The sequence below is a fragment of the Artemia sp. Qi Xiang Cuo genome, chromosome 12 (assembly GCF_049724085.1).
Source record: "Artemia sp. Qi Xiang Cuo chromosome 12, ASM4972408v1, whole genome shotgun sequence".
Classification (NCBI taxonomy): Eukaryota; Metazoa; Arthropoda; class Branchiopoda; order Anostraca; family Artemiidae; genus Artemia; species Artemia sp. Qi Xiang Cuo.
The window spans coordinates 44,532,805-44,544,480 of NC_142805.1; the positions used below are offsets into that span (position 1 = coordinate 44,532,805).

The window sequence follows — 11,676 nt, forward strand, 5'->3', positions numbered from 1 at the left end:
TAAATAATGCTGGGAAATCCGGCGCCCCCTTCATAGCAATGTCCCTTTCCCCATGAAAACCTCCTCCATAGAAAGATCCTCCCACATAGCCCCCGCCCCCCCCCCCCGCTACCAGAAAAAAATCCCCCTTGAAAACGTCTGTATACTTCCCAATAATCAATACTATATGTAAACATTGGGTAAAGTTCATAACTTTTAGCCCTCCCCCCGGGGACTTTGGGGGATTAAGTCATCCTTGAAGACATAGTTATTATATTTTCGACCATGCTGAATAAGATGGCTCTCTAATAATTTTGATCGGGTGACTTTGGGAAAACAATGAGCGTCGTAGGGGGCCTAGTTGCTCTCCATTTTTTGGTCACTTAAAAAAGGTACTAGAACTTTAATTTCCGTTTGAATGAGCCCTCTCACGATATTCTAGGACCACTGGGTCGATACGATCATCCCTGGGGAAAAAAAAAATATGCATCCGTGATCTTTCTTCTGGCAAAAAATATAAAATTCCACATTTTTGCAGATAGGAGCATGAAACCTCTGCTGTGGGGTTCTTTAATGCGCTGAATCTGATGGTATGATTTTCATTAAGGTTCTATAGCATTTAGGGGGTCTTTCCCCCTTTTTTCGAAAATCAGCCAAATTTTCTCAGGCGCGTAACTTTTGATGGGTAGGACTAAACTTGATTAAACCTACATATTTGAAATCAGCATTACAATCTGATTCTTTTGATGTATCTATTGGTATCAAAATCCCGTTTTTTAGAGTTTCGGTTACTATTGAGCCGGGTCGCTCCTTACTTACAGTTCGTTACCACGAACGGTTTGATAAGCTAAGATTAAGTTTTTCCGTCTCTGAAAGAATTTTGTTACAACTGGATATGATACTTAGCCTGTTTTTGGGTACTTGGGCATGTAAATATTTGAAATAGAAAAATGTTAGACTAGTAACTAGCAATGTTTCCTAGTCTTCTATTATGCTTGTCGAAATTGACGCCAATGTCCGGCTGCATGTTTAGAGAGAAAAAGAGGGAAATTCGTATTGTATTCCTGCCAGGTACGAGCTATAAAAGGTATCCGCTCTACATATTCAAGGAGTAATTCGAGATTCGAACCACTGGCTGACAGATCCAGCTCACGCGTGCGTAGGAAAACATTAGCGTCAGTTTTGTGTGATCGCAAGTATTTTCCCCTAGGCTTCCTTCGTGGTGCAAGACTGAGAGTGTGCGAGTGAGACATTTTGGGGGAGTTTCTAAGTGAAATTCAAAATGTCTGGTACTATTGCCTCAACAAAATCCAAAACGACCAAATATACCTATCGGTCAAGTGGAGGAGCTAACACGGATGTCCACATTGAGTATAGTTCGGATATGTCGGCTCTTTCTCGTTTGGAGGTTTGTTATTCTTCAGCCTATTTTTGAGTTGCCTTAACAAAATATTTACGTTACTGAATTTGTAATTTTTGTGGTGTTATAACCTATAAACTCCTATTTTATTCCCCGTCTACTACTTTTAGAAAAAGGTTCGTTGCCTCTTTAAAAATTTAAGGGTCTAAAGTCGTTTCTAAAAATAATTTGGATTTTATTTTTGCGTTATTTTCAAGATAAATTCTCAAAATTAATATGTCAGTCTATAATTGCACAGTAGCGAGCTGTTTCCTGTTCGTATCCAGACTGTAAAATAAGAGCTGGTGGAAAGTACATGGTCAAAAATGATGTATCTTTCCATTGACTCCAACTAAATAACTTTTATTTATGTTAGAGGTGTCCGAATAAAGAAGTCTATTTAAGGAAGTATCCCGAATGTCGCTGTGAGAGGAGACTCCTAAATACTCCTAATGGGTAACGATCTAAGATCTCGACGAATTAAAACCTGTGTATTTATCACCTTGGAAAGTTCTAGATTCAAAATAAAAAGCCATCTTAAAAAATAAAGAAGCGTAGGATTGCCACCCGGTGAAACAAATCACTAGATTTTGGTGAATTTTTGGTTGATTTTGTGATTTTTTCAATAATCTAGTGGTTTATGTGCTGATTTAGTGATTTTTTTTTGTTTAGAGAATATAACAGATCACTAAAAATAGCGGTAAACCACTAGGGGTGGCTATCCTGAAGAAATGTAATGAAATTCTTGTGATCAGGGGCGTTACTAGCCAAAATGTTTGGGGGGGGGGAGCAAGAGATTTTACCGGCTGGCTCGTCATTTTTACCGACTTTTTTTTGTCAAAAGTTAGCATAATCTCCGGTTCGAATACAATACGTAAAATCACTGCACGATTCAGTAAAACCCCTGCATTTACCAACCGAGATTTAGAATTCAGTACATATCGTGTCACTATTTTAATGCTATTTATTTAACAAATTGAAAAATGGTGGCACTATCTGTAAAATCACGGCAGGAGTTAGTAAAACTGCTGCGTTTACCGACCAAGTTAGAAATTTCTGTAGATGACATGTCAGTATTTTCGTGGTCTTTATTGAACCGAACGAATAATTTTACCAACTTGTTTTTTTTTACCGAGTGACCAAAAACATTCGGGGTCCTCCTCCCCCTCCTCCCCATACTTGACGACCCTGTTTGTGATGCAATCAATCCCTGTTTTTCTTCCCCTCCCTTTTTTTCCTTTGGTCAGATGATGTTAAAGTACTAACTCTCACAAATAAATTGGATCAACGTTTAGAAGATGCTACTGTGAGTGGGGTTGAGAGTCATACGCAAAGTGTGTAATACATCAAAAGGGCTCTCACAAATCAGGGTGAAATATTTTAGGGCTAAAATCTCAAGATGCCACCTGCTGTAGCCAAGAGCCATACGCCTGCTTAGCGTGTTTTGCTGAGCAAGGTCTCAGCGAAGCCAGCGTTTGGGTTTATATATATTTTTCTAGAAAAAAAATCATTGGACAAAAAAAAGAAGAAAAATAAAATAATAAAAAAACTAAACAAGGCTGAAATAAAAAAAAAAATTGTAGGTGAAAACCGTCTTCACATTGTGTTTTTCATTATGTTTTTTCTTCCTTTTTTTCAAACGCAAAACTGCCGTAGCAAAAAATGATCGGGAGTAGGAAGTCCTTAATTAGCCTGCAGAATATAAAACAAAAATAATTTATAAGCAACTTAATAGTATTTCACTAGCCATGAAATCAATAAACTTCAATTTAGAGTATTAATTCGCTGAAAAACTCAAGCAAGCTCAGTTTTCAGCGAAGCGCTAGTTTTTTCAGAATTCTACAAAAACAGGGAAACGTCAGGATTTATTTGAATCTCATTTGCAGATGCATGTTGCATGCACTAGGAAGCTATAATTTTTTTTTTTCATTTTTAGTTTCGACGTCGGTCTTTGATGTTTGACAAAAAAACTGAAGAATAGAATGAAAAAGTAAAAAATAGTTAAGAAACCAAAAACGAGGAGGAACTTTATCAAATGACAAAAAACGAAAGGACAAAACAGATATATAGGTAGAAACCTCCGCAAAGCTGTATTCGGTACCAACAAAAAAAAGAGACGAAAAAAAAGTGTATCGTAGAAACAGAGAAATAAGCCATTTTTAGGATTTTGTATGTGTAGTCAATATAACTTATGGATATTTGTATTATCATTATTACAATTTTTCCGCCGCAATGCTGCGAAGACTTTTGAACGTCTCCTGAGAAACTTTGCTTTTGTTATTTTTGCTTCTTGGACTTAAAACATTTTGAAGGATTGATCAGGAAATTTATATTACTTATAAATAATACGAGGCTAAAACGGGAAAAGTCTCCGAATCTCAGGAGACAATACCCTCCCCCTGCCCCCCCCCCCAAATGATGGGCTTGTGTGTAACGTCGAGACCCATCCACGCCTTAACGTAGTGGGAGAAGTAAACCCCCAATTGTACATATAGAGGTTTCTACGATGTTCCAGTGCCCCGCTAGAGCTGGTGAAAGAAAAAGGAACATCAGGGTTTCAAGCTCTTTCAAAAATTCCGCAATATATTTTTGCAATTTAACGCATTTAGTGGTAGGATTTTGTATGTGTAATCAATATAACTTATGGATATTTGTATTATCATTATTACAATTTTTCCGCCGCAATGCTGCGAAGACTTTTGAACGTCTCCTAAGAAACTTTGCTTTCGTTATTTTTGCTTCTTGGACTTAAAACATTTTGAAGGATTAATCAGGAAAACTATATTACTTATAAACAATACGAGGCTAAAACGGGAAAAGTCTCGTAATTTCAGGAGACAATACCCTCCCCCTGCCTCCCCCCCCCCAAACGATGGGCTTGTGTGTAACGTCGAGACCCATCCACGCCTTAACGGAGTGGGACAAGTAAAACTCCAATTGTACATATAGAGGTTTCTACGATGTTCCAGTGCCCCGCTAGAGCTGGTGAAAGAAAAAGGAACATCAGGGTTTCAAGCTCTTTCAAAAATTCCGCAATTTATTTTTGCAATTTAACGCATTTAGTGGTAGGATATGTACTATTGTGGTACTATTTATCATTATTCTTGAATATTTTTTAAAATTGAGTGAAAACATTTTGTCACTATATAGCTTTTCTGTCAAAACTCTTTTTTTTTAGTTTGCACTTATTAAGGGCGCTGGGAGGGGAGCATGTAAGGGGTTGGCTTTAAACTTTTGGCTAAGGATTTTCGGCCTTGGTGATTTCACATGGTACATTACGAAAAAACTAGCATGTTTGGTGCCAAATACTAACTCACGATGGCATTGTCAAGACAAAATCATACTGAACATATAGATGTAAGAATTAGCTTCCAAATTCCGATTTTTTGGTGGCCTGTTTGTACGGGAGAAATAAAAGAATAAAAAGAGAGACATAAGTGTTCCAAAACTTTTTTTTTCATTTCTGAAGGATCGTTTTCTTTAGTAATTTTTGCTGTTAAGATAAATGTAAATAACAGTTGTTAGTCCAAAATTAAATTCAAATTATTATTTTCTTTCGGCAGTTTTTTTTTTCAGAACGTGTTTTTCAGTTTTTACATATTAAGAGGGTTGGAAAGGGGAGTGTACAAGATGAGGGCTTTTATGTTTTCGACTACGGAAATTATAATGGTACTCTTCTTGTGTTTTCCAGCCTTTCAACTACGGAAATGGCTCCAAAAAGTGTAATTTTTTGTGCCAAGGTAAATAAAAAAATAAAAAAAACACGTGAATAATCACAATCAAGAGGTGTTAATTGAGCCCTCTAATATATATTTACAATACTGCTGCAGCCTGCTAGTCCTGATAGTCAGTCTACGATCTACGGAACTTTTTAAGGGGGCTGGGAGGGGGAGTATACAAGAGCGAGATTTGAAAACCTTATGTTCAGGGTTTATGGTATATTATGATGATACACTTTTCATGCTTTTTGGCCTTTCCACTCCAGAAATGACACCAGAAGGGGTATATTTTGGCGTCAAATGACTTTTTATGGTGGCCTTATCAAGACGAATTTATAAAATTGTCCATGTTAAAAAGTGATTTTCCTGGTTGTTCAATATGTGAGACTGTATGCTCCTGTGTAGAGTTTTTGACCATGGTTATTCAAATGGCGTTTTTATTCAATCAGATGCCATTTTCGAGAGGTTTCAGGAAATTCCTTTTAATTTGCGTTTGCAATGAAATTTACGTTTATTGCGTAATGCTAATCTTATTAAGATTAGTCGAAATAGTAGTTACTACTGAATCAACTTCAAATGACAATTGTTCTCACTAGATTTTTTTTCAAAAGTATTTTTAAACTTCCGGCTTCAATGGGCAGTGGTTAACTCTTTACTAGGATGTGGCTATCCCTGCAACCCTAGTGTGTCTGGCTGAATGTTAAAACTAGTGTTAAGAGCTTCTATGTTTGCGTTTCAAAAAGGTTGATATAAAAAAAAACTTATTCTGCGTGAGTCTTGAAAGGCAAATCTTTACTAAATTACCACATATTACCTCCACACTTCTCACCTCCTAAATTACCTCCAGAGCGAGAAGAATTTTTTTTTTTTCTAAAGACCTGTTCGGATTATGTAGTATATTCGGGTCTTATTGCGTAAATAACATCATAAGCGTAGGTTATCTGTAGTTAACCTTTTATGTTGGAGCCTAGACGATGAAGGACAAGAAACTTATCCCTTTTCTGGTCAGGTTAGTTTGGGTAATTAGCCCAATATGACATCTAGAGACGCCAAAGAATTACTTGCTTTTAAGACAAAGAGGAAATTAAGTGAAAGTATGATAAGGAGGCTGATGGGAAACAACAGTGGTGTAATGTCATATCCAGGGGGGGGGGGAATTCGGAAGCAATTGTCCTAGATCAAGTGGAATGACAGTAGAAACTGAAAAATTAGCCGTATAGTACCATAAACGTAAAGACATCCTAAAAACTGATCTGTTTCTGTGGATGCTAGAATTATGCAGGCTTATCTTAGTTTTGACAAAATTTTTGAAGAAACTAAATTTGAGCTCGGGGGGGGGGGGCAAAATGGGGTCTGGAGGGGGGTATAGTGGGGTCTGGGGAGGGGGAAAACCAAGGTGTTGTAGGGACAGTTGCACCCTCTGCCCCATTGTAGTACGCCCCTGGGAGACAGGAGCTGTAGCTCTACTGTTCTATTTATGTTTTGCTTGTATGGATGGCAGCCAAAATATTCCTTTCATTGTGGTCTAGTTCGCATATTTTAGCATCCAACTCCACTCTTGCTGGCCCCTGTACATGATCAAAACTCTTTTCATTATAGATTAATTCTTTTACCTTTTTTTTTCTTTCATAGTATACATCAAACTCCAAATGGTGGTTCAGCTTTTATGTTAAGCGACAAAACTGAAGCAAATTTTACCTAAACCCTTCATGGCCTTGTCAATATAGAACCTTTCGTAGGCATTTTTTTCAGTGGGTGTTCTCTATTTAGGTCAGGTCTTGATGCATTGTATCGTTTTCCTTGGAACGCTGGATCTTTGGCACCAAATTTAAATTTTAATTTAGATCCTTAGTTTAAGCCAACAGAAAGTATAATCTCTAGTTTTCTTGTTTCACTCTCAGTCTTGAGACGTCTGCGTGTCATGATTTTTTTCCTTCTTCAATATCTTTTTCTTTATATTTCAGCTATGGGGAAAATATAGAACAAACTGTTAGGAAATGTATGGGCCGCATATTTTCTCTTGTATTTTAACATTATGTAAAGTTTTTTACATATGAATTTGTGAAACTCAGTCAAAAAATATTTTTTGACTGAAATATTTTCAAAAAATATTTTAATCAAAAGAACTGAAATGAAAAAGAAAAATTCCGCATGAAAATGAAAGAAAAGAAAAAAAGAAAAAGAAAAAAGAAAAAGAAAAAGAACATATGAAATACATCGAAGTATCCTTATTTATCTAGAGTATATTTTCTATTTGCTTAATTTTGAATTATAACAAAAAATTGTTCACTGTTTTCATCTATGGAAGCTGGTAAAAGCAAAAAGTGCTACCAATAAGTTGGAGGAGTCTATATAATAGGGTTACAGTTGGAGGTAAATTTGTCTCTAAAGGAGGTTCAGGTGAACTTATAAAATTTAGAAGTTTAATTCGTAGTCACTGTATTATTTATTATTAGAGGAAACAATTTAAAACGTTCAAGTCTAAAATATTAATCCTAATTTGTTATCCAAAATTTGTTGTATCTATTTGTTTCTTACAAAGCCACAGAAGTAAAAAGATGTAAATAAAATAATTAAACTTTAACGTGAACAATTACACTTACTATTAATAAAACACAACAATTAATTCAAATTTTTTAAATAAAAGTAATTTTAACCATTCACTCCTTTAAACGCCACTAAAGTAATAGCTAACATAAAAGGAAGACGCCACAAACCTAAGAAAAATAATAAACTTGTGATGTGAATGATTACATTCGATATTAATTGAATAACTTTACAACATTAATTTGTGTTTTTTTTATCGAAAGGTAATTTGAACCCTCCCTCCACTCAAAAAGCCACAAAATTAAAAAATTTAAATCAAAATAATTAACTTCGTATTGAATAAACAAATTGGTAGAAAAATACCTAAGAGATTTTTAATTTAAATACCCCTTTTTAAGAAACTACATTAGCCTAAAATATAATATTTATAAAAACACTGCATTTGAACAGAAGTATAATGAATTTCCCCAAGTTCCCCACGCTTCTTTGGGCGTAGGCAAATTTAAGATGTTGTCAATGTGGTAACTTCTTTTGGTCGAAAATATTCCGGGTTCAGTAACCCCTTTCAATCCAAGCAAACAACTTCAAAGTCCAGTAGTTCCTTTTCTAGGCTAATCAAAATAATCCTAGGGTCGGCTACTTCTTTTAGTCCGAACTGTTTGATATTTTTCTTACTCTGGTAACTAATATGATGTGGGCTGCTAAATTACCGACCTGTAAATTTCAAGCCAGTTGGACAATAAAAATTGTTCCATGGATAGAAATTGCATGGTTGTTGAAAGCCACTTCATTTGATTAAGCAAGAATGATATTCAGTACATCCTAAACTCCTACTTAACATCTAACTTTTAATAGTGCCAACTCAAATATCTTAAAAAAAAGGCTTATACGGACTTTAGCTAAGTGATTCTATTTGAATACGTGTTGTTCAAGTTTTTAGACCAAGGGATAGAAAAATGTAGATTATAGCCCCCTGAGGTAAAAGAGTCTTCTCAGGGAGGGAAACAGGGAGTACAGAACATTCTCCAAGTCCTAAGACAATCGAGTCGTCTGTTTTGATAATCGGCAAATAAGAGAAAATATTATATGCCCAGTGGCTTTGTCTGGACTAGTCAAAAGTATCCCACGTTTGGTAGTTAACTCCTTTTGTTCTGACCTGAGTCAAATATTAAAAGTCTGGTATCTCTTTTTGGTTGTGGTTGATCAAAAATATTCCATGTCTTGTAACTACTTTTGCTCTCGGCTGTTATTTTCTTCTCCTTCTGAAGATAATATGCATATAAATTGCGAGATACTTTTACTTGAGACGAGTATAAGCTGAAAAAGTGTATTCTTTCAGGGCAACAGATATGCCAAACGGATTTCTTCAGCGAAGAAATTAGTTGGTTAATTCAACGGCAAGCGTCAGTACTTGCCTCTGTACCGACTAATAGCCAGCAATATTTACTTCTATATGAGCCTGCTATTTCCAAGGGAATAATCGAAATATGCATTGCAAAAATTCTGAAAAAAATGTTTATATGGTGAAATAAGGATGTATAGGAAAAATCATAATTATTTTTTTGTATATTTTGAGAATAGAGGCTTCAAAGATCAGTAATACAATGTAGATCTTAAGGATTAAACTGTGATTGAAAATGCATGGCCCTGCTGATATTTCCTTTAAGAGCAGCTTAGCAAACGATTTTTGGCAATTATCTCAGAACTAAAAATATGTCAGATACGTCCTTTAGTATTACAACTGTGAAATATTCCATTTCAATAGAATTTTGAAGAACGAAAATGCTGCATGAGAAACTATTTATATGTGTTGCGATTATGGAAACGTAGATAAAGATAATTTTTTTCAACAAACCCCTTTTTTCGCAAATCAAAGTTTGCTCTAAAAGTAAATTTTTTTAATATTTAGCATATTATTGAAACTTCCAAGGAGGGGGAAAATTCTGACATAATCTGAAAAACAACGATAATAAAAAACCAAGTCTTTTTAAATGAACGTAGGCTAGGGAGAATTTTCCAAGCCTAATTGTCCTCAGTAAATTTTCCGATGGGAATTTTTAGCGAGGATGGAACTGTCTGAGGTTGTTAGAGCGTCCAGGGGATGGAAGTTTCTATGGAGGAATTTTTTGCGGAGCTGGGATTTTCCATGGAAGGGATACAGATTTTCTGGTATTATTTAAAAAAGGTTTTAAATTAAATGAAAAAGAACAAGTCAAAACTTACGAAAATTATTTTGTATACGAGGGAACTGTTCCCTCCTCAATACCATGTTCTTCACGCTAAGATTTCACTTTTTGTCCCAGTTCCTTAGTGACGGCTTCTGAAACGGAAGATTCGTTTAATTAGAATAAATAGCTTTTCAAAAATACTAAAAATTATAGCATGAAGAGCGAGGTATTGAGGAGGGGCCATGCTCTTCATGTACGGAATAGCTTATGTTCGTTGTAAGTTTTACTGTTGCTGCTTATTTCAGTTGAAGAAACTTGTTTTCTTATTTAGTGTAAAAAAAAACTTTAGAAAAAACTTTTTCCCATGTTGACCAATGGTCTACGTTGCACAGGGACCAATCTCCTGATTCACTGCCTTCGGCCGGGAGTGCAATCTATGGTTCGGGGGAAATCATCAGACGCTTCTTGTGTACGTAATTAAAGACTAACTAAACACAAAATATAGGTTACATTATCTCTTTGCTTTTATTACATATAATTCACACGTTAATTTTCTTTTCTTTTATTAGCTTATTCTAATACATCATTTTTTTTTCAGGATCGTGTCCGACTCCTACAAGAAGACCTAGAAACAGAAAGAGAACTAAGGCAGAGGGTAATTATTAGTTTTTCCCCACGTTTAAATCCACAGAAAACAATGATTTTGCATCACATTTAGGGGGATTAAATACTGCCTTTTATAATAGCATTGTCTGTGTTTGACCGAAACTAACAGGCATTGCAATGAGCAATCAATTCAAACTTCAAACGAACACAATTACCACGTTTACCACAACAGGACTACAAATTACCATAAACACGAGCAGGGCTGACGCCCAGTAAGCCTTCTAAAGCTCTAAGGGTCATTTGCGCTTTATAAACATAGCTTTTATCTCGATTAGTGCGTTTTATTTAGAATAACTTAAAAAAAAAAAAATGGACTGTTTGATATACACTGATTTTAATTCCTGGAAGTTCTCGGCAGCTTTTTATTTATTAACGTTATAATATATATATATATATATATATATATATATATATATATATATATATATATATATATATATATATATATATATATATATATATATATATATATATATATATATGTATATATATATATACATTTATATATATATATATATATATATATATATATACATTGTTTCTAGTAAAGTGCAAATAGCATTTAGAAGGCTTGTGGGTCGTTACCCATACTCCTGTTTGCGGTAATTTATGTTCGTTTGAGGTTTTACTTGATTATTCCTTGTAATTTCTGTTCGGTTTGGATTTCAATTACTCATCGGAAGTGATTTCCATTCGATTTAAGTTTAATCTGTGGTTTAAATTTATGTATGGCCATCTTAGGAGAAATGTATCTCCTCACTTTTATTTGAAAAACTTCCATTTTGGAAACAGTTTTTGTAATTAGTTTCTGTTCTTTTTTAATTGGTATTGTTTTTTTTATTGGTTAACGAAAGAGATACATGTTAAAGATATTTTTAGTTTTCCTGTATAAGAATTAAGATTTTGGCTTGGTATTAGCATTTCGATCAAAATTTGCCACAAATTTACTAAGAAATGTACTATATAAGTTTGGATCAATGAGTAGAAAGAATATTATAAGAAAATACAGATTGAAAATCTGTATTATTTTTGTAGAACCAAAGCCATACTGATCCCCATCATGTTACAGCTTTGATCGACGATTTTATTATAAGCGTCTTACTGTATCATATTTTGTATGAACATTTTTTTTCTTAAAGAAATTCGTTTTGGTTCATTTATTAAAACGAGTTTTGGCTTGATGTCCAAAAAATTAAAT

At 34.6% G+C, this 11,676-nt stretch overlaps 1 protein-coding gene across 1 annotated transcript; it reads left to right on the plus strand.

Moving 5' to 3' along the window:
• The first annotated feature begins 1,117 nt into the window (after nucleotides 1-1,117).
• On the plus strand, nucleotides 1,118-10,545 carry LOC148946163 (paramyosin-like). The gene is made up of 2 exons (XM_089097981.1): nucleotides 1,118-1,387; nucleotides 10,411-10,545. Exons 1-2 carry the CDS (start codon nucleotides 1,262-1,264, stop codon nucleotides 10,528-10,530), a joined length of 246 nt encoding a protein of 81 aa, XP_088954107.1. The 5' UTR covers nucleotides 1,118-1,261; the 3' UTR covers nucleotides 10,531-10,545.
• The last annotated feature ends 1,131 nt before the right edge of the window (nucleotides 10,546-11,676 follow it).

Excerpts from the sequence above, each read along its gene's own strand:
- LOC148946163 (XM_089097981.1), top strand. The coding sequence starts at position 1,262 with ATGTCTGGTACTATTGCCTCAACAAAATCCAAAACGACCAAATATACC. Across the intron at positions 1,388-10,410 it reads CGGCTCTTTCTCGTTTGGAG|GATCGTGTCCGACTCCTACA; the intron begins GTTTGTTATTCT and ends TTTTTTTTTCAG.